The 23944-nt window shown below is 38.5% G+C and overlaps 1 protein-coding gene across 1 annotated transcript; it reads left to right on the forward strand.

Annotated features, from left to right (window-relative positions):
- Positions 1-1035: 1035 nt before the first annotated feature.
- CALB1 (calbindin 1) lies at positions 1036-23515 on the forward strand. Its single transcript, XM_038390476.2, has 11 exons — positions 1036-1260; positions 1804-1880; positions 6773-6847; positions 14519-14602; positions 14770-14826; positions 17298-17375; positions 21556-21611; positions 21705-21744; positions 21829-21882; positions 22037-22108; positions 22470-23515. Exons 1-11 carry the CDS (start codon positions 1179-1181, stop codon positions 22581-22583), a joined length of 789 nt encoding a protein of 262 aa, XP_038246404.1. The 5' UTR covers positions 1036-1178; the 3' UTR covers positions 22584-23515.
- The last annotated feature ends 429 nt before the right edge of the window (positions 23516-23944 follow it).

Below are 23944 nucleotides of genomic sequence, written 5' to 3' on the forward strand. Positions count from 1 at the left end.
GAAGTGAGCTGTAGCTCAGGAAAGCTTATGCTCAAATAAATTTGTTCGTCTCTAAGGTGCCACAAGTCCTCCTTTTCTTTTTGAGAACCACCCTATGGTTACTCTGAAACCTATGGTTACAGTAACGGGTTGCCAGGTGAGGGAAAGAGAGGACCTCAGCGGGGCTGCTCTACTCCCTGCTTGCCAACCCTCTGAGGCTGCAGCTCCAGGAGAAATTTTTGCTCCTCAGCTCACAATAGCTGCTGGGGTCCTTTCCCGCACTGGTGTCTGGATTTTAAGGGGGAAGGGCCTGAGCTGGGAGATCTCCTCCAACCCTGCTGGCAGAGGAGCAGCCGCTGACGCTGGAGCATTTTCATGTGGTGTCTATCCCAAGCACACCCCAGGGCATCTGAGCACATCCATGGTTCCAAAGAGTTTTGCCTGAGGGTGAAGCCAGACCCTGGTGTGTAGCTCTCTGCCTGTGTTACCATTACCTGCCTCCCTTGAAACTTTCCCAAAGGGCATTGTTGACTGTTTGTCTTGACAGAGGCTTTCCTTCCCGTGTACGCCACCCCTCAAGCTGGGGGGGGGGGGCAGGGGGGAGCCTGTTCTTACAGAAACAGGCCCCGCAATTACCCACAACTGCCCCAGCTCCAGCAGCAGCATACGTTTAATGAGCCTCATTGGCAAAACTATCACCAAAACCCCCTCCCCCCCAGCCATACGTGCGCGGTAGCTTCAACTCTCTGCGGCTGACATAGCTCGGCTCGCCAGGGGCCATCAGAGACGGCGGGAGAGACCGGGGCTGTCTCTGGGCCCCGAGGGCTCCCTTTGCTCGGGGGGGCTGCAGCTTTCCCGCTGGCCCGGGTTGCTTGGGGTGGCCCCAGGAGCCGGGCGAGGCCGGGAGAAGGGACCCAGCCGGGGCACCCGCCCACCGGGCAGCGAGCAAGCCGTGGCGGGGCAGCCTCGCCCCGCGAGAGGCGGAGGAGGGAGGCGGGGAGAGGGGCGGAGGGAGGCGGGCAAGCGGGGGAGGGGAGGGGAGGGGGGGGGGGCGGCCAGCGGGGGGCGTGGCCCCGCCGAGCCAGACGCGATAAATAGAGAGCGCGGTGCCGGCAGCCGGCTCAGCACCGCGGACAGCAGCGCCCTGCCCCAGCCCCCGCCGCCGCCGCTCGCCCGCCCGCCCGCCCGCCGCACGCGCCATGGCCGCGGAGACTCACCTGCAAGGAGTCGAGATCTCAGCCGCCCAGTTTTTCGAGATCTGGAATCACTACGACTCTGATGGTGACTATATTTCATTGCAACCGCCCCCCCCCCCGCCCCTCCTCCTGCCCCGCAAGCCCTGAGCCGGCGGGGGCCTCGGGCACCCCCTCCGCCCCCCCGTCCCACACACCCCTCCCGGCAGGCTCCGCTGCAAACTTTCCCCCAGCACAAGCCATAACTTTCCCCAGCGAGCCCGGAGCTCCAGCCCCGCGCGGAGCCGGCGGCCGGGCTGGGGCTGGGGCTGGGGCCATGCACTAGCGCCCAACCTTCTTTGCCTAGGGCTCGCGCGCCTTTAGCAGGGCACCTTTCAGGTTCCCCTAAGTGGATTCAAGTGTCAATGCCTCCAGCCGCAGCTAGGATGCCGCTGTTTTCTCTTCACTAACTTTGCATGTAGATGCCGCTGGAGGCGGGAGGGGTGGCAGGAGGCTGAGCCTAAGTTAGCAGATCAAACAACCAAAAAGCCGCCGATTTTTGAACGCAAGGTTTGTGAATGTCCTTTCCAGCAGCTGGAAGGGAGCAAATCAAAGGGTTCTGGGATACTAACCCTAACTCTTTTTGTTGTAGGCAATGGGTACCTGGATGGGAAAGAGCTGCTGAACTTCATCCAGGAGCTTCAGCAGGCACGAAAGAAGGCAGGATTGGTAGGTTAATGTTTCCTCCTGCTTTATTTCATCTTAATGAAGAATTTTCTTGAGCCGATTTCAGCGACTGGGTCTCTTCTATCCTTAGGGCCATCAAATGTTCAGTCACTTAGCTGGTCAGGCAAAGGCAACGTTTAGAAATTGACACAAGTCAAGTAGGATGCTCAGTCACTTCAGGAAATGTGGGGACAAGGGGTACCTGAGCAGATACAAGGTAATATTTAGATTCTACCTTGGCACTAATGCACATGATTCTTCTGGCAGTGCTAAAAAGTAAAAGTCCAGAAAAATATGGAACTGGCATTATTATATAATATAGATTTAAAGCAAGACTTCTATCTTTGCCTCACTCAATTATCTACCAATATTTTTAAAGACCTAATTTTTCATGTGTTGGACTCATTTTTAACTCCTTCTTTAATGGGAAGTGTGTCAGTTTATCTGCATTTCTGCCCCTTGGTGGTCAATAAACAGATCTGCTGATCATTCTTAGCTATTTATTTGCACTTCATTGGTTTTATGAGAGAGGAAAATCAATACTAAATCTTGAGAATCAAAACTGTACAAGAGAACAGAGAAATTATCTAGAGAATATTAAAATGTGGACAAATCAAAATGCATATTGGAGTTTAATTTGTAACAATTATAAATTCAGCACTTTCTTAAGCAAGAGAGAAGTTTTAAAGTACAATATTATTAATTTTTTAACATTCTGAAAAAATAAAACCAAATGTCTCTAGATAAAGATATTAGTTTAAATACATAGTGACACTTCCTGACTGAACAAACAACTCCTAAAAGAATCAGAAAATAAAATAGGCCACTTAGCAGCACACTGAAATATATAGCACAGTATAATGAAGCCTACTTAAATCCACTCTAAAAGATAGTTCTAAAAGCACACAAGATAAAAGTGCACTAACTAGCTGATCTGTGTGTGGAGGGGGGAGAAGAGGTTATAAATTCATATAGGGCTACATCAAAATTAAGAAATAAATGTTAGCTTTTGGATAATGAATTATTGTCTTTGTTTGGGTCTTCCTGTTAAAGGCTGGAGAATGAATGTGCACCAGTATTTTTATTTGTTTTGTGGAAAGTAACATCTTCCTATTAGCTTCATGAGTTAATACACAACTGGAAATCTGTCATCTATAATATTACATATAAAATTACATACACACTCTAGATTCCTAAACTTTTTTTATTGCTGTCACTGTAGAATTAATGTCCAAAAACATAGGTAAATTTGACTACTGAAAATTGTGAGATTGCAATTTCTAGAGGAAAAGGATATGTATAATCTTATTTTCTTTCCACAAGGAGAGTGAGGCAAGTAAATTACATTTAAAAGAGGGTGGGGAGAGACGGGGAATAAAAGCTTATTTTAATTCTTTCATTGGAACTAAATATTTTTAACATACTGAGATGGCAGTAACCATAATAATAAATATGTTCTAAATACAGTCTTGAACATCATCTTTTAACTGGGTTTACTGATGAATTGTACTTTTAAAAATAGTCCTAATGTAATGCTCAATGGATGAAAGATTCAGAGGTTTTACAACAGGAAAATGTCATTTTAAACTCATCTTCACATTTCTCCAGAGGCAATTAGTGTCATAATAAGTCATCTTCTACCTAAAAAATTAGTGTTCACAAAGTAATGTAAAAGGTGCTTGTAGGATTATTGTTGTCTCCCACCCACTTTACCATTTATGCCTTTTTAATAGACTCTGCCTGCACACACTGTTATATTTTGAAAGTGCTTAGGTGTTTGTTTAATTTTTCCTTTCTCATTGCTCTGGTACAAGCTTATTTCTGGAATATTCTGCTGAAAAGACCAATCTACAGTAACAACACTGAACTTCAGTACTCTCATTGGATTGTCTAGAGATTCTTGACATCTTGATCCCTAAAGTCTTTTCTGGATTATGGTGGATATGTGCCATCAGGGGTTTCAAATCTAAGGTGATTCTTGGATTTGGAGAGTCATTTGCCAAACAATCATCTCACTAGTTCACCTATCTTGCCTCACTGGATAACTAATTCAGTGGCTTTGAATTTTTTGCCCTTTTGCCAGAAGGGACACAATGAGAAGATAATGGATGTTAAATGTGATTTCTATGGTTGTGCTGCCCTTTCCCCTCCTCCCCCATAAGCTTCTCTCATCATTTGCATCTGCATTTCAGATAGTTTCTCTTGCTCTGTATTTTTGGAATATTCAATTATGCATTCTTCATAGCTGGATTATACATCAGTCATGCTACATGCCTTATAGAATCTCACTGATTTCAGTCTTTGAACAAGATGGCTTAGCATTTCTCAGTGCTCTTCCCAGCTTCTGAACTGTCTTAATTGTTTTGTCATTACCTAACAACCATATGATTTTTTTAATTAATCAAATGACTATTGTGAAGTCAATCCTTTTGCTTTCTATTACTTCCAAAAGAGCAGTAACATGCAATTTGATGCATGTTATTTCTGTCTTGTGTAATACTTTCAGAAGGAGGTTACATTTGCAATGTTGTGTTTGAACTATTTTTGGTGACATTTCATATTTTTCCAACACCACTCCGCCACATTACAGTATGTGAAATACAAAGTTGATCTTTCACAAAGGCTAAAATAAATAATTCTTTGGCAAAAAATAAAATCACAATTTTTAATCCCAAAAATATACGCTTAAACTCTTTTGGCCTACATTATACTTGATATGTTTTCTCTCTTGTTTCACTTTTGCCAATTGCCAAGAGAGAAAATATGTGGGGAAGTGGTTACAAAAGGGGTTCCCAGCTCTCCTACTGTCTCATTGGGTGACTTTGGGGAAGTTTTTCAACATCTGTTCATTGATTTATCCTTATGTAAAATGAGAACAATATTTACCTACTTGACAGAGATAGTGACTTGATGTTCACAAGTGCAATGGTACTGGTGTTACTATTGCACCATTCATCCCATGATTTCAAATCACTTTACAAAAACTAATGACAATAACACCTTTGAGTCAGGTAAATTATCTCCATTTTAAAAAGGGGAAATTGAGATACAGAGAAGTCAAGTTACTTGTCTATGGTAACAGAGCAGAAAGTCTGTGGTGGAACCAAGATTAGAACTGGTTGAATACTGGATAAAATTATTTGTCACATAATATATCCAACAAATAAGTTATTCAAAGGATATTATTCAATCAGTTATCTAACTGATAAAATTCAAACATGTATTCAGTGAATATTTTTTTAGATGAATGACATTCTATTTTTTTAGATTGTAGGCAGTGACTGTGCCTCTTTCTATGATTGTACAGTACTTTACATATTGTGGGTGCTATTGGAAACAAAAAATATCAAAATATTTAATCAGGGCTAATTAGAATCCAGATATCTAGACTTTCAGGCCTGGACCTCAATCACTAGGCAAATACTTCTTCACTTTGAGATCCTTATATGAAAGGTGACATTAGAATCATAGACTATCAGGGTTGGAAGGGACCTCAGGAGGTCATCTAGTCCAATCCCCTACTCAAAGCAGGACCAATCCCCTATTTTTGCCTCAGATTCCTAAATGGCCCCCTCTGAGATTGAACTCACAACCCTAGGTTTAGCAGGCCAATGCTCAAACCACTGATTGAAGGGCAAAGTATTAATAATCATATCTTAATTACAACAATTGCAAATTACTAACCACAACAGATGACTTTGAAACAAAGAGGACATTGGCCTGTGATTTGCTTTGTCATAAACACTTACATGTAATGCGTTTTAGCAATTTCTAGTAATACAAACTTTGGGCACAATCTAGTGGATTTGACTCAGGCAAAATTCCCAACAATTCCAGTGGGAGTTTCACCTAAGAAAGGACTACAAGACTAGACTCTTCATAACATTATAGCCTCTTTCATTTTGATAACTATGAGATATTATTTATACTACAGATCAAAACCCTGATCCTGCATGAGGATCTATTTGCATAGATCCTTGGACTCATGAAGAGCCCAAAAGAAATCAAATGGGCTCCTCAAAGGTGAAGGAGTCTATACTAGTGGATTTGAGTCAGACCGATCCTTGGTGCGACTCCACCGCCATATCTTAAAGAGAAGCTGTCATTTTGAGACAAATGCGTGGTGGGAGCAAACATATATACCAAAAGCACTTTGACATTGGCCTTGTGGATTTACCTTGTTATTCAGGATTGCTTTACATGTTTCAATAAGGGATTACTCTCTCACAACCGAACCGCGCCTTACATTTGTTCTGGCAATGAAGTTATAGTCCTGCTTTTATGACATCATAAACAGTGAACAATACAAATGGCTGATGTACAAATTTCACTTGTATGACTCATTGTGAGATCTGTTTGGAGACTGGTCAAAAGAGGATAAAATCCTCATTCAAATGAAAGTAACATTAAAATATGTGAAAGGTAAATATTTTGGTGTTCCAATGTGTTCTGTAAAATTTTCCCCCACTGTGAAAGATTTAATCTTGTCTCAGATTTATTCATTTAAAAATGAAAGCTCTGGAAAAACTGAATAGTAATCAACAGTGAAATTTCATTGCCATCTGATTAAATAAAGGAACAGTAAGACCCACCTTCCAGCAGATTTGTCTTTACATGTGAATGTTCTCATTTTGAAAGGTAAAATAGAAGATCTGAATATCTAAAGGTCAGATTCTGCCTCTCATTCCTATCAAGTAATATCTTACTGCTCAAGCAGTCACGGTCATTGCAACAGTATAATTCAAAGTAAAGCATTACTCAGCATAAGACTGGCAGAATCTAGGCTCTAACTAGGTTTTTATATATTACCTGGTAGTTACTCATTGGTGTTGAAATACTTAGCACATATTTCTACATGTCTTACAAATAATAATTCCATTATTGTGAATTTCTAGGAATTAACACCTGAAATGAAAGCTTTTGTGGACCAGTACGGGAAAAGTACTGAAGGAAAAATAGGAATAGTAGAGGTAAGCTAGTTTCTTTATTTCAGGCTCAGTCATGTTTGTATGCACAGAATGCTCTTAGTATAGTAATACAAAGATAACTTGAACATAATCTATATAGTCTTGTATTTGCTATAACACAGACTTCTTTCCCCATCTCAGGATCTTTAGTATTTTTTTTCACTGAGGCATTAGTGGAAAACAAAATATTTCTTTCTTCTCCTCAGACATTTCGTTTGACTCCACTGAACGTTACAGGCTTACATCAATAGAAATAAAGGAGACCATCATTATAGTTTTCCTGGAATGCAACTAAAGTCTGCATCTTTTCAGGAAATTCAAGTTATTAAAAACACTGATGTGCTGGAATATTGTGAACAGTTTTATCCTGAGTTATTCTGGAATTTGATTTTGCACTGGCCCTCAATCCCACAAGTCCTGTAGTGGCTGTAAAGTACAATTCAGTGTAAATTGGCTAAATCTGATTTCCCTCCTTCTCCTCCTTTGTAATCATTGTACATAGTGATTTATTATTTCTAATTAATGCATATGGTAAGGACAGAGGGGAAGGCTAAAATCTTGTTGACATTTTCAGCACTGTTTTTTGACAATCCAGTTAGTGAGGGACTTTGATTACTTATGAATTTCTTTATTGAACACAGACACAGAAACTGTGAGCAGAAAACTTTTGTTTGAAAAAGTTAGAAGCGCCTGCCACCTGCGTTGCCCTGGGTTATATGGTACTCATGCTTTTCCATTGTGTAGACAACTCTCTAAGAAAGAGGAGCACTCATGGAACTACTTCCCTTTCCAATCCCCACTACTTGGTTCTCAGTGTTTAATTCTACAGATCAAAAGGAAGGTATCCATGGGCTGGTGTACAGTTTGTGAACCACTGTTTTAGGACCAGATTCATGATCCATTGAAGTCAATGGGAGTTTTGTCTTTGAATTTAAAGAGATCAGGATTTAACCCTTTGAAAATACAATCAAGTTCCCAGTTTGATTATCAGAAAAATGTCTGAACAATTTATAAAGAGTTCCTTGGAAACATGCTATTATTGCAACATTTTTATTTGTGACTGACTTAGCTACAGCTATTTAGAATTGATATACTGAACGGAATATACAAACACCAATGAGACTTACAATATAAAATATCCTATTACCAGTACATATAAATTATTATCTTGGAATACATGCGCTTCTTTAGGTGTAATTCCCATAGATAACTTCCACATACTTGCCAAAATATTTGTGTCACTTAGTCTAAACGTACATGGATAAGCGAACTGTGACTGAATTTGTTAATTTCTTACTATATTTCAGGTTAAACTGACTAAATTTTGACCAAACTTTTGATTCATAATCAGATTGAAAATTCTGCAAGTAGGAAAAGTTAGTGTAGGCATATCTTTCTTTTTCTGATAAATAGATTATTAGTATATGACATTAAACAGGCCAGTTTAAATACTTGTTTTTTAATAGAAGCATGCCTTTTTTATTTAGAGTACACATGACAGCAGACTGTCACATGAAGCATGTACAGGCACTTCCTTAAGTGTTCTACTGGTTAGACAAGGCAACTGGGGGTTGTATCTCCTGAGTACTATTTTTGGGTTTGTGACTGACTCATTATGTGACATTGGCCAAGTCTCATAGGGCCTGATCTTGTAAGGTGCTGAACACCTACAGCTAGAGTGCTGAGCACCATCAACACTGACTGATGTCAATGGGTGCTCAGTGCATTTAGCAATTAGCTGTAGGGCCTCAGTACCCTGGAAGGTTGGGCTCTTAACCTGAATACTACTAAACCACATCATTGTATCAGTGTGAAGCTGAATTGTTTATAAAGTGCTGTGAGAACTCAGATGAAAGGTGCTGTATGTGGAAAGTGTTATAATAATCTTACAGATGATCAGTTAGACTTTGTTTTCCTGACCCTTTAAATTTTCTAATTTAAAATGCCCAATGTTTCTACAATGAATTCAACTCATTTACATGCTGTATTACGAAATCTCCCCACTCCAAAGTTCATGTAGAGTCTATGAACCATGCTTTTTTTAGTATAAATAAATGTGGGACTCAGTCACTCAATCACCATAACACATGGCACCTGAAGATTTTTAAAAATATGATTAATAACTATTCCTTAGGGAAGATCTATTAAAGAGGAATCCTGAATAGCTTAAAGTAATGCATTTTCAGCTCTGCTGACCAGATTAAGTGAAGCCTTAAAGTGCAGATACTATCTTCGGCAGTACATTGCTGCAGTGAGTTCTCCAGCTTTTAAACAGTTTCCCCCGGCTAAATGTAGAATCTGACACATCTCTTACTCTCTTTTATAAGATACTCCCTCCCATTTTCCATCCCAATATCTGGTCTAGTCAGTGCTTTCACTGACATGTAGATCTTAAAGTCCAAGCTTTTTACATCTCACGTCTGCAGTTATTCCATATCCAAATGATTTAAATGCTTATTCCTGTGAGGCAAAATAGCTACTTACCAGACTGAAAATGCTTTTCTCCCCCTTCCAGATTAGAATTTTAAGACAAATATATTGAAGCATGTAAATCAGGTGTTTTAAGGAAAGGGTTAAATATCAGAAAGTGAGATCCATTCAGAGAGTGATTTCTAGAAAACTGTTCATGCTGGTCTGTTTTAAATATTGTGGCTCTTCTTTCTTTAACAAGTTCATAATGAGAGGTAGAGGGGTCAAGCTAGTCTCAGCAGAAGCATCTCTCCAACCATGCTCTATTACTCCTAAAATAGAGAGCTGCCATATTCACCATAAAAATAGCAGGAGCTCACGCTACAGTCAAACTGGTTTTGTGTCCTTTGAATCAGCCATTGTAAGTGAAGGCTTGTGAAATTTCATACTCCTATTTAAACATCCTCATGAGCTACTGCTACTATTATATCCTAGACATTGACACCAGGCTTCCAGGTTTACTCTTTTTATGAGTCTGTCAAATCTGCTCCATTTAAAAGTAAAAAGATGGTATGCCTAACTACTAACCCTGCCAACTCAACGAGTAATAATTCTGCAGCTGGAACTTCATTAATGCTGTTGATACAAGAATCAAAAGAATCTAGCTCCCTCTCTCCCACAGTATTGGTCCTACAATGCTAAAAGGAGCAAAATAAATCAAATAGGGAAAATTTACTTTCTCAAAAATCTAGGCAACTATGATTTAATACTGAGTTATCAAATGAGACAGTTCACTTATCTATAAAACACTGGTTTCAGAGTAGCAGCCGTGTTAGTCTGTATTCACAAAAAGAAAAGGAGTACTTGTGGCACCTTAGAGACTAACAAATTTATTAGAGCATAAGCTTTCGTGAGCTACAGCTCACTTCATCGTAAATGCATCCGATGAAGTGAGCTGTAGCTCACGAAAGCTTATGCTCTAATAAATTTGTTAGTCTCTAAGGTGCCACAAGTACTCCTTTTCTTCTATAAAACACTAATACAGAGAAAGTGGTATCATATATATTTCTCTCAGACCTATGTGGAAGTTATACACCTGCATAAAGGAGAGTAAAACTTAAAGTAATATTTTATTGGCAATGGTAATATATTTTGTATCTTAAATGTAGCTTAGTACCGGTAGTTGGTGGTTCTTTGGAAAGTTAGTGAATTCTGAAAGGATGATTCTATCAGTTAACTGTAGCTACCAGTAAGTCACAATGGGAATGTTGCAGTGGCAGCATGTTTCTCCTTTAAACTGTACACATTAAATATCTTCTGATTGTGAAACTGGGAACTTGTCTGTGACTGAAGGTTAGATCCCATTCCCATTGAAATCAGAGGAAGGAATTCCTTTTGCTCTAAATGAGCTTAAGATATAAACCTAGAAATAAGTTCTCAAACTGTGATCCATGGACACCTTCCTGTTGTTCTGCAGATTGAAACAAGTAATGTTACAGTCACTGAACACTACAAAAGGGACCAGACCTGTGCCCCATTTACATAATCATTTTTTACCATAACTACACGAATGGAGGACATTCTTCCTTGTGGAAATGAATATTGCTTGTGCCAGTTAAGTCCCGACACTAAGGGACAACTTGCAGCAATTAGCTACTGGCTCAAGTAAGGTGTGGTGTGGAAACTGATCATCCCAAGGGGAGCTTGGGGAGATGTGCCTTAGGGAAGCCCAAATCCCTCTCTGAACAAGCCAGGGAACAGGCTATACTATCCTTTTGGGCTCCTTGGGCTCTCTCATCAACCATGCTTGGCCTGTCATGATCTGGCCCTCAAATAGCTTCATCCTTAAATATACACTGAGGGCAAATTGGCATGAACAGACAAACTAACAAAGAAAAATATATTTTAAAAATACTACAGTTGTGAGAGAAACAAAACAAGGAACACAGTATTAGGAGACGTTAGCTACACTACAGCCAGCCACCAACCTAATTCATTAACTATTATATAAATAGTATCTCTGACACTGAACAGGGTAGCACTCTTATCACTTGGTAGGGACAAGCGTGCACAACCTAACTGGTATTTTGTTCCACCAGTCATAACCTACAGTATGTGAAAAATCTCTAATTCATGAAAAAGTATCTACACTCTCAGACATATGTAGACATCTGTACCATAGCTGCTGAATAAATAAGGACGACTTTATCGCTAGCAAATATGGTAGCTTCAGATAGCTGATAGGTTTACCTATACTGAGTATAAATAGCAATATTGAAAATCTGGAATTTGTTACATATTTATGAAGATTTGCGAAAAACTAATATCTAAACACAGATATAGGAGCCTAATTTAGGCACCTAGGTGGCCTGATTTTTCAAAATTGCCAACCACCCACCAGCTTCCATTGACATATGCAAGATGCAATACTTCAGTGGGAGCTGCTGGATGTGCAGTGCTTCTGAGGCCATTTACTTGAATGCCTGATTGTGGATTTAGGAGCCTAACTTCAGGCCACCATTTCTATAACTCCCATCTTTACAATTAGACAATGACTTAACATCCAGTAGTACTGCAAGGACTGTGTTAAACTAACTTTTCTTGACAATAACTGGAAGTCCTTGTAGAGGCTGAATATTTTATGATCTTATATCTAAAGATCTGAAATTACTATGCCGGTTATACTCTTACAAATACCTGTATAATAACCACATGTCTGTATCAATGTGCACCACTGCCCACTGTCAAAGTGCAATAATCCCATGGCGCATTGACATCAACAAAGTGAATGGAAGTGGTGTTTTACTTCTACGTCACAATCCCTCCATTGGGAGAGGTAAAGGAGGAGACCTTCGGGGAGGGGAAGGAAATTCCATGTCTCTGAACTTTTCCCATGTGCTAATACTAAAGAAACAGATCACACACCCATATCTATTACACTCACAGACACACACACATATGTATGTATGCACACTCAGTTTTTACCTATCAAGGAATGGAATTTTGAACATTTGAGTCAGCAACAGAGTAGCAGCCGTGTTAGTCTGTATCCGCAAAAAGAAAAGGAGTACTTGTGGCACCTTAGAGACTAACATATTTGTTAGTCTCTAAGGTGCCACAAGTACTCATTTACTTTTTGAATCAGAAACCTCATTTAACACTGATTAGATTTAGTATTCAGCAATTTAGCAAAATCTCTCAGGATGCACTTTGCTATGCTTCATAGTCTACACCAATTGCTCTATTCTTGAAAGTCAAATGAGTGATGTGCATTTTAAATTGTATCAACATTTAACAAATATAACTGATTTTTTGCAGTGGTAATTTTTGAAATACAGACGTTCTATTTCCATCTCATTGAAACATGTTAAAACGACACCTATGGAGTCCGGGACAGGAGTCGCAGGCAGCTATGGTCCCACTGGAATCCAGCAACAAAGCCCCAGTTTTGCAATCCCAATTCATTGCAGTGAATTGGGATTGAAATAGGGATGGAGATAAGATCTGAAATGCACAAAAAAGAACAGAATTTTGAATCCAGTCTTGGACGAGGCTACAAGGAGGTGGCACCTGTTACTGCTGTTTTTACAAATAGATGTATTTAAGAAGAATTTTTGACACTAAAAGGAAGGTGTCTGCCTTCCCCTTCTTTTGTACCTATGTTTTCAAATTTCTTCTCTTTTCTATTTCTTCTCTCCTGTTTCCCTATTTTAATTAGAGCTGGTCAACATTTTTTTCAAACAAATGTTTTTTTTCAAAACCAGATTTTTTTTTATAATACCCCCGCCCCCAAAATTAACAATTTTTTTTCCTTTGGAAAAAGTCATTTTTGTATTTTAAATGATAGAAAACTCTATCCAAACCATCAAGTTTTCATTTTCCAAAACCTGGGTTTCCAGTAAATGAAAATTTTCAATAATTATTTTAATAAAACTAAACATTTTTGAAAAATGAAAATGGTCCTTTTCAACTACTTCAAAATGAAAACCACTTCACTATTATTTGTGAAAACAGATTTTCATCAGGTTTTGAGTTTTAAGGGCATGTTCCTTGAAGTCAATGGAATGGGTTGAAGGGCTGAGTCCCCCTCACCTTGCTGTTCTGGTTCTTGAATTGGCTTTTCCTCAGCAAGGTCTCATGCTTGGGGCTGACAAATGGCTGTGGTTCCAGGATGGATTTCCATCTTACATATTTTCTTTCCTTGTTCTCGCTTCTCTCCTCTTTCCCTCATTGGTTTTTCTGCTTGCCTTGCTGCACCTTTGCCTTTTCCCTTTCACTATCCTTCTCAGCCTTTTCCCTTACTCAGTACTTGCATCTCCATACAGTTCCCCTTCACCCTTGCTCTCTGTATCCACCATGGTTCTCTGCATCTTGCTCCCTTCACTCTCAACATTGTCCCCCCTTTGCTCTCCCATTCACTCTCTTACGCACTTAATCTTTTACCACACTTTGTAACCCTGCATTTGTGAATGTGAGGTGCCTCTCACCCTTTCTCTAGGCCTGCTGGTTCACTCCTTTCCCTCTGATTTTCATTTGTGTCTGCTCTTGAGGAACATATCAAAAGCAGGGAGCCAAAGGTCACTGAGAGGCATGCTCCCCATTCTAAGGTACAGGAGATACTCCAGCAAATGGCACGTTGCTCCTTGGGTCATCATGGAGAGTACCGATTACCAAGAGAAGAAAGGAGAGCTGATCAGAGTTGTACAGCACTCACCTCAAGAGCAAGATAGGGAAGGCATCTCTGATTTCTATTGATGAAGGGGACAGGTCGGCCTGTTTGTGAGTGGGTTAGAGAGCCACTGAGAAAGCAACATTACTCTACACGTTGGAACAATATGGAACAACCTTTAAGGACCTGATTCTGTGGGAATCTGCACAGTGAGCAGATGAAAAATTGGGGTTTGAGAACCTGATCCAAAGACCACTGAAGACAGTGGGAGTTTCCTAATGGCTTCAATGGCATTAGAGTAGGCTCCAAATTAAATGTAACAACCTATTCGACAGCTGGGAGTAAGAGCACACAATTCAAAGCTTACCTGGAGAGTAAGACAATGTAATGACTGTATTTGCAAAGCTCCCCAACACACAACTGAGGTTCTTGGTGTGTGCTGCGAGACACATTATAATACAACTAAACAGCCAACTAACGGGAATTGAAAACAATTTTATACTTGTTATTAGAGCCCCACTAAGGAGATTATCTGTTCTCAAAGAAGCAGCTGGAGTTTTACAACAAACTTTAAACTTGCTTTAAATTTGTTACAGCTTGCTCAGATATTACCTACAGAAGAGAACTTCCTATTGTTCTTTAGGTGCCAGCAGCTAAAGTCAAGTGAAGAATTCATGCAGGTACTGTACCCCATTTTTTCTTGATAAAATCTCTCAGGATGCACTTTGCTATGCTTGATAGTCTACACCAATTGCTCTATTCCTGAAAGTCAAATGGTAAAGTCATCCAGGTCTAGATTTCAAATACATAGGTACATAAATAAACCTCTTTCATTTACTAATTGCAGACCTGGCGAAAATATGACACTGACCATAGTGGCTTCATTGAGACTGAAGAACTTAAGGTAAATTGATGATTATGTGTATTTCACAATCATTATATAGATGTGTGTGTGTGTGTGTGTGTGTGTTACACGATAATACATATATATATGGCTGTGTTTCTATCACAGACAAATTGAAGTGTAATTTCTATTCTGATAAATTACTCTAAAAATGGCACTTAGAGCAGATCCATGTTTGTCCCCCAGTGATTGCCAAATAACAAGTGCTCAGTTTAGAAGTAAAAAGATGTTTTTAAACTAACCATCCTACAAATGTAGCTAGGACGTGAGAGCTAAAATGGATTCTTTCTCCTAGTTGCATCACTGCTATTACTAAACACTCTGTGGTCCAATTTAAGCCCTCAGTAGTACCTGTGCAACCCTGTTGTTGCCATACTAACCCCTGTGCAACATAACTGCAATCCCATTGTCCACACTCTGTTTCCTTAGGTGTGACTGATGGGAACTTAGCACATTTGATGCATAAGAAACAACAGCATCCAGTTTGTTCTATTAGCTGTGTCAGCTCTGCAGTTTGCTGGAGTAAAAAGCAGCCCATTCTTATTCTTGTCACTAAAGCTAACAGATACTGTTTGACTCTGAATATATATGGGGAGCAAATCTGAGTGGGAATGTGTCTTTTGTACATAAGCATTTTTCTATGTAGAACTGCACTTCAAGAGGTGCAGATCAGCTGGTGCAAACTGTCATAGCTCCACAGGATCTCAGCTGAGGACCCGGCCCTGTGTACACATTGATTGAGACCAATTGTCTTGTTCAGATGCAGAATTCTAGACAAGAACTCCACATACTTTAACCAAAGTATTAAAAAGTCAAATAGTCTGAAATCCTTAGTAGTGCTTTATAAAAGCAAAACACACCTCATAAATCCATGTAGCCAAATTTGTCTTTTTTTTCCCCATCCTCTTTGACCTGCTGTGGTAGTACAAAAGAGATTAAACATGTCTGTCTGTATCTCCTCTGCTGAGAATTCCCACCTCACGGAAGACACATCAGTTGGCATAACCAGCTCCTATGCCCCGGTATACAAGCGGCTACGCCCTACCACCCACGCTCCCACATACAGGTGTCTCAAAAGGGAGGTGAGATCAGGAAAGAGGCACAACTGGTACAAATTGTACTCTAGCAATCCCCAGTTGTTGGACAGTCCCTTAAGGACTGTTTCCAGAGAGTATAGTTTAGACCAGCCAATAAAGGCTGGGCTAACGAACAACCTGAAAATCTTAAATGTTCACTGATGGCTCCCCATCTCTGCTGTGCTGTGCAAATCTCATATACATCAGAAAATCTGGATCATTTTCATCCTTCCAGAACTATATACTGTAGCTTGTTTTTTTAAGGTGGTGATCAATAAAATACTTCTCTTGGCAGGTATGAAAATATTAGTATGCATTTGCTGTAACTGGTTTTATTCCCTGCATAACTATTTTAAAGCACATATGATCTAAAATGTTTCCATGAAATCTGTTCACAACATTTCTGCTATCACTTTAGTATATAGCATAGGTACAGAGAGGCCTGATGAGAAAATCTACAGTATGGTGGTGACAATAAGGCTCAATAGCTATCATACTGGTCTTTCAAGTTCAGGGGCATTATGCGTACATGATTGGGAGGGGAGATGGCTCAAGAGGAAATTCCTATTGTAAAATGTGGTCCAAACTGTGAAAAAAGCACCTCCAACACATCAGATAAAGAGGTTATAAACCAGCTTGGTGTGTTCTTCACTGAAAATTGATAGGCATGCACAGTTCTCAAGACTTGCAGACTCCTTGCTTAATAAATTAAGATTTTTTTTTTAATGTCACTTATCTAGGACAGTTGTTCAAACTAATCAGTGGGGAAAACAAAACTTCATTCTTTAGAGTAAAAGTAGCTGTTGAAGGTCAGGAATAAATCTTGCTAGTTCCTCCCAAACTAGCAAAATGGGCAAAATGCATTTGCAGTATATCTGTGTGAAGGAAGGTTTCACCTTCACCTGAAGCATCAGGTCACTGCTGAAGGAAGGAAAGTAGACTGGATTAATCATTAATCTTTTCTTTAAAACTATTCCTATATTTCAAGCAGTGACTAGGAATCCAAGTTTTCCTACGGGTCTCAAGGTTAATTAATGTAGTTTACTGTTAAAATTAATTAGGACATAGTATAGCTGGATGTCAATCTACTTTTCCAGACTTCTGTATAGTACAACAAAAGGCATATTATGCACAAAGCTCTGTGGGGATCTTTTTAAAAATAAAGTGTTGCAGTATACTTGGTCTAGTTAAAAGAATTTTTGTTGTCAGATATACTTGATGTGAAAATAAGTAGTAGTTTCCATGTTTATTTTATATTTCAGTAGTAAATATGTAAAAGTAGAATTTCCCAGACTGCCTCTAGACTGAAATTGGAGTACAATAAGGAAAGTAGCTATTCTGTAATCATTTTGGCTTTGGGGCAAATATTCACCTGTGCTTACTTTACTTTCACAGAGTTTTTTGAAAGATTTACTACAGAAAGCAAATAAGAAGATTGACGATTCCAAGCTAACAGAATACACAGAAATAATGGTAAGATTATTCAGACATTTCATCCATTAAAGCACAATACTGTGCACATCTATGGCCACTAACTTCTCATTTAAAGAATCCTATTGACTTGAACTAGAATCAGTTTGTATCCCTATTGTGCAAAATAGGACATCATACCTTAGAAATCATCGTCCAAGTTAAGAAGGCATATCAGGTAATTCTGTAGCTATGTCACCTTCGGCTGTGATCTGTAAATTTAGCCATGTTGGGCCTAATGTAAGTATGGGAAACCTTCAAGGAAATTTAACTGTTTTTGACAAACCAACACCACAGCATGGTGCTAACGAGAACTTTTCCACCAAAGGTTCTTTCCTGTCAGGTAAGGTTAAAAACTGAAGCTCTGAACACTTAAAGATCCCATGGCACTTGTCATAAGAATAAGCAGATTAACCTGTACCTGAGCCAAATTCCAATTTGACTAATTATATTCGACCTACCCATTACTGTTTCATTTATTTCATTTCTTATCCTGCACTGTTGTGCTGTATTGCTCGCACTGTTAAACAGGTGCTACATTTCATCCTAGATTTGGCTGCATCTTGATGAGTGAAGCAATTCTTTGTGTAAGCTGCAAAGGCCAAGGGCAGTGGGATAGTTCTGGATGAAAGGCTCTACACCTCAGCTTTAAGTTACTGCATGATTTAGTGTAGGGCACAAGGAAAGAAAAGCTGAGTAAGACTGCCTAAAATATAAATTCTGGTATGTATTCATTAAATAATTAAAAACAAAGATCACTCTAGTATTTTTTAATTCCATGCTATAGAACCTGATGACCATCTAAAATGATCTATAGAGTCTATGATATAGGCACATTTGTTTGGCATATATTTATTACTTTTCTCTAAGTGTCCCTTGCATATCGCTGATAGAACAGTAGTGCACACAAGTAGCAGTGGGGTTTATTCTATCCTCTCGGAGGAAGGACCCAGAATCTCTGGTAACCATTTACCATACTTCTTTGACCTTTAGAACCCTAAGGACACATATGCCTGTTCTTAAACTTCACAGGTAGGGAATGGAAGTAGAATATATTCTTCCCCATGCTATGCCTTCCTCTGTTCCTCTTCCTGCCCTTTCCTCATAGCTTCTAAAGGAATCTTACCCTACATTTGTGACCTCTCCCAATAGATACCAAATTAGCCTCAATCCTCCTTTTCTATGAATAGGCAAGGAACATACCTGCTAGTCTTCAAGTACAGAATGCTAAATGGGTTTGGTTTTGGTTTTTTGCCAGTTCTACACTTTTTTACTGCCTTCCTTGTGCCCTATGCTAGTGTGAGAAGGGGAACATGATAGCCAGGCAAGCCTTCTAGGCAGGTGGGATAGAACAGGCTCTGTTTCGGTCCTAGCCAGGCCCATCCTTAAACATAGCCAGATTCTCCCTCCCCTCTAACTCCTGAACATAGGACTCTTTAGTGGCCTCCATGCAACTGTCAGTGAGGTGTGTGTTCCAGAGACAGGGAAGAAGAAAATTCCCTGTTTTAAAGAATGGCCAAAGTTGTGATATTTTTTTTTCCTCTTTTGCTTTGCCAGCAACTTTGTTTCACCCTAAAATATTTTAGGGATTTAACATTTCAGGCTGAAATGCCTCAAACTGACCCCAACTATGAGAAAGGTTAATTAAGACAAATATCTAGTGATTCAGTTTTCTTATGGTAAGCTAGATGTCTAGAAATCTCATGATGGATTAGTTGCAGAAAGTGTTACACGCTGGAGAAATAAATCTCACATCCTTAACCTTCATGCACTGAAATTTTTTACGACTCTTTAGCCCAGATTGTGCCCTACATTTGGACCTCAGCAGGCTGAAAGTTATAAAGAATTAACACAATAAATAAGTGATAAAGGTGATGATATGCCATCTCCTCAAAAATTAGATGGGAAAAACTAATGAACAGAAAACATAAAAGGAGTTAAGAACACTTACCAGTTAGAAAAAGGGAGAGGCATATAACAACCAGACATAAAATAGCCACATTAGGGCTGCAACTGCTTGCCTCTGCCAAATTTAAAGCACCCTCCCCCTTAAAGGTATGCTGGGAAGAAGCTCCTATAAAGGGTGGGGATGATTAGAAGGAGCCAGGTGGTCACACTGGAATGTATGGCTTCACAAACAGTCACTTCTCTATACTATCTCTGTATCACTAATTTGTTTTATTAGGCAAAACTGTGCTTTTTCCTGCAGCATGAATTTTGTATTTTAAGGGGTCCAAACAAACTGATACACATGTCTGATTCTACCCCCAACCACTGTACATCTAAAGTTAAGGTAATTGAAACTAAAGGGGTGGGGGAGAGAAGGGAGAAACCCTCTGTTTTCAGTTACACTCCCACAATTCTTTATACAGTAAGTTTTCCCTGATGCTTTTTTTCAATCTTTCACATAGCAAGAGGGAGATAACATCTGAAAATAGGAACATGCAATTGTACAGTGACAGGGAGAGGAAGTCACAGGCAGCCTAATACCTCAAAGTCCTGCTAACTAAATTTTAAAAGGTCTTAATTTCAAGTTAGCCATGTCTCTTAAGAGATTAGAGGCAATGCAATTTGCTGACTTTTCACTGTATCTTTGATACATTTTAGACAGGAAACCAATTTCTAATACACAACAGGATCCTGGAAAATACTAAAATAGTTTAAAATAGTGTACAAGACTTTGTTAAATCACATTAACCTATATATTTCTATTACATGACAACTCAATTCGATGGAAGTTACTTAGATATAGTTCTTGTATAAAATTAACTACATGTCAATAGTGGAGACCTTTTGTTATTAATACTTAAGTGTTTATAGGGTTTTAAAGCTGGGAATAAGATAAACATGACATTAAGTCAGTCCTGTTTTCATTCTGTAAATGAGATTATATTCTTAGCTACTTAATTCACTTGTAATACATCACAAGCTCAAAATTTTCTTGAAGTGCATGGCATGAGGCAGATTCTGATATCATTTACGTGCACGTGTGTGTGTGTAGACTTGACAACCAACTGAATAAGGATTATAAATGTTGTCGTCTTTTACATGAAGATAGTACACCTAGATGGAATTGAACACCTCAACCTAGTTAAGATTTAATTTTAGCTACTGTTTATTGATTTTAAACTGAATTATATTTGTTGTTTTATTAGATTTATGTATACTAAGTAAGTATTAAATCATGACTCAAGACCAAATATACTATTCAGTAACTTTAAAAAAAGCTATAATTTTTGGTCTAAATCTTTATTCAATAGACAACAACCATATGGCACTGGATCTTGATCTGAGTTTAAAATAATGTTTAAATGGGTTCAGTAAAGGATGTTGGATATCATGGCTAGAGCTTATGCGCCATTTGTGAGGGGCCAAATTCTGACCTCAGTTATACAGGTGTAAATCTGGAATATCCCTATTCAAATCAGTTGAGTTACAAACAAGACCCTTGGTGGGTCTTTAAAATCCTTTGACATTGTAGTCCATACATAAAACAATCAGAGTTCAGCAGTACAAAATGTAACAATAGTTGAATTCGGTTGTAGTGATTACTGTATATATTGGTTATTAGGCATAGAGATTAGAGGAGGGATAGCTCAGTGGTTTGAGCATTGGCCTGCTAAACCCAGGGTTGCAAGTTCAATCGTTGAGGGGGCCATTTAGGGATCTGGGGCAAAAAAATAATTGGGGCTTGGCCCTGCTTTGAGCAGGGGGTTGGACTAGATCTCCTCAGGTCCCTTCCAACTCTGATATTCTATGAGTCTATGACTATGCATATTGCTACTGGTGCAGCTGTTTGAGTCCCTCCTTTATATCGACCAAGTGAGGTATTTGGTTGTAGTAACTGAAGTGGAAGGAATTTCCGATTTGGGAAGTTCATTGTTGGGAAGTTCACTGTTGAATGAAGCTGGATTTAGTGAACATTTCAACAAAACTATCAGTTGCGCAAACAGTTCCTTACCAGGATTTTATAGTAGAATAACTAGTTATCAATTTGTGTTCAATAATTTGTAAACTTACTTACAGTAAAAGTATCACATAACAAATGTGAGTTTATTGAATTAGGTTCCTATATTTATTTAAATTAGTACCTTCCCATTGCTTTTAGATTTCCCAAATAAATACTTTATTTCTTTGCTGTGCTGACCAATACTCTAATAATAAATATCTACATTTATTTCAGCTGAAGATGTTTGATTCAAACAATGATGGAAAGCTGGAACTTACCGAAATGGCCAGGTATGTTTTTATACCTATATCGTCTAAGTCGTGCATGTCAGTTGCCATTATGGGAAAAAAAAATTGTTTGAACTCTCATTTTTATCTTCAAAGTTTACTCCCAGTGCAGGAAAACTTTCTTCTTCAATTTAAGGTAAGTAGCTTTACATTCTGAAGTTTCAACATGAAACACTATATATTATTCTTTTAACTCTTGGCTTTTTTTTTTTTATTTTAGAGTGTCAAAATGTGTGGGAAAGAGTTCAATAAAGCTTTTGAGCTGTATGATCAAGTAAGTGATCTGAAAAATACTATAAAACTCACCTTTTATGCACTGATTGAATACTCTCACTTTTCTGAATTAGAGAAAATAAATTAAATGTAATGCTACAGTAGCCAAAATGAAAAATAAATGCTCCAAAATAAACCTTATTAATATTTTTCAGGATGGCAATGGATACATAGATGAAAATGAATTAGATGCATTACTGAAAGATCTGTGTGAAAAAAACAAAAAGGTAATTCTAGAGTTTCTTAATGATTAGTTTAAATTGGGATTTTAAAGAGATTTTAAATTCACCCAATTGCAATAGAGCTGCTAAATCATAATTCCTGAAGTGCAGGACAATTACAAATCTTGGCAGAAGAAGTAATGTAAATCCTTAACCAAGTGAGCAACAACATTATAAATTGGCTTCAGAAACAGGGAATATCACCAATCTAGTGTGCATGGATGTGAATTGTATGCAAGCACTTGAATAAATGGTACTGTTGGGCAGGCAGGCAGCAGACAGATTCCCCCCACCCCAAATCTCTATCATTGGCAACTGCAGTTGGTAACAAAACTAGATTATAAAGCATTATCTGTTCTTTAAATAGGACTTAGACATTAACAACCTGGCAACATATAAGAAAAACATCATGGCCTTGTCTGATGGAGGAAAGCTTTACCGAACCGAACTTGCTCTTATTCTCTGTGCCGAGCAGGATTAGAGACATCCTGTCACTTCAATTTAACTAGTGATATACTGTTTCAACACAATAACTGTGCACTATAAGGGTAGCCTGTACTTTCTTTTATATCTGTAAATTTGAACTGCATATAGATAATTAGCCATGATGTGTGGCATATTCTTTTCAGTCTGTTTCTATACTGTTTGTAATGTACAGTTTTTGTAATTATAATTGATAAAGAGTGTCTGTTTGAGCCAGTCTGTATATTCAAGAAGAAACTAAAAGATTTTTTTTGCTTTCATAAACACAGCTGGAGAAAAATTTTAAATTCTGCTGAGACTGTTTTGTTCATCGTATTCTTTGACACTTGCAACACTTCTGTTCAATGACACATATTAAGTAAAAGCCCAGAGAGCTCTTTCAGTGTATGACTAAATACGGGGTTTTTAAATGCAGAATGTAAAAATCCTGTTTTCAAGTAGGAAGGATGACCAAGGCTGTTTGAACTGAAAGAGATTTACCAAACTGGTGAGAAATATTTTCAGTAGTCAGATTACCTGCTTGCAAATCTATGCTCCGTGCAGTTTTGCAGTTAATGAGGAGAGCTTATGAATGTATGGCATACAGACGTAACATCTATAAACAGCGGATATCTGGAACAGCTACCAGTGCTGCTGTTCACAACATGTTTTCCATTTAGTTGTTTAATTTCACTAAATTTAAACAAGTTGATAAGCATCTAAGAAATAAGAGACATAATTTCTTGACAAACCTTTAATCTATTTTGGAAACCTGGCCACACTACAGATAGGATAATTAATACACACACACACAAGTGTAACTCATGAAAACTGCTGTCAGACTATGACAATCCGTTTTCTAAACTATTTGCATATTGCAGGTTAAAATTATTCTAGTAAACTGCTGTTTTAAAATCACTGTGTAACCTATAATTAAATTTAATATACTAAGACTACTAGTGTCTAGTTTGTCTACTTCCTGGATTTTCTGAGCAAGTAGAAAACAAGGAAATAATTTGTTTTAAGTGTGCTTCCTGCATTTTACACTAAATTTCTAATGGAGAAAATTATTGGAATTTAATTAAACTAAAAAACAATCCATTTCTCAAAGTACTAATTCAACACCAAGTCTAGTAGTTTATATATCAGACTCTAAACTAGATTACTCTGCAGGGGAATTTTTTTTTTAAAGCAGAAAGCACACTATAATTGCTCCTGTCTTTTTTCTGATTGTGCTCTGTAGGCGTGGGTCTCCTTTTACTTACACCAGTTTTATGCCAGCATAACTCCACAGACTTCAGTGGAGTTACTCCCAATTTATAGTGGTGTGAGAAGAGAATTAGATCGATGTCTTAATGTCAATCAACCTAAACTGCCTCT

This window comes from Dermochelys coriacea, chromosome 2 (genome assembly GCF_009764565.3).
Source record: "Dermochelys coriacea isolate rDerCor1 chromosome 2, rDerCor1.pri.v4, whole genome shotgun sequence".
NCBI lineage: Eukaryota > Metazoa > Chordata > Testudines > Dermochelyidae > Dermochelys > Dermochelys coriacea.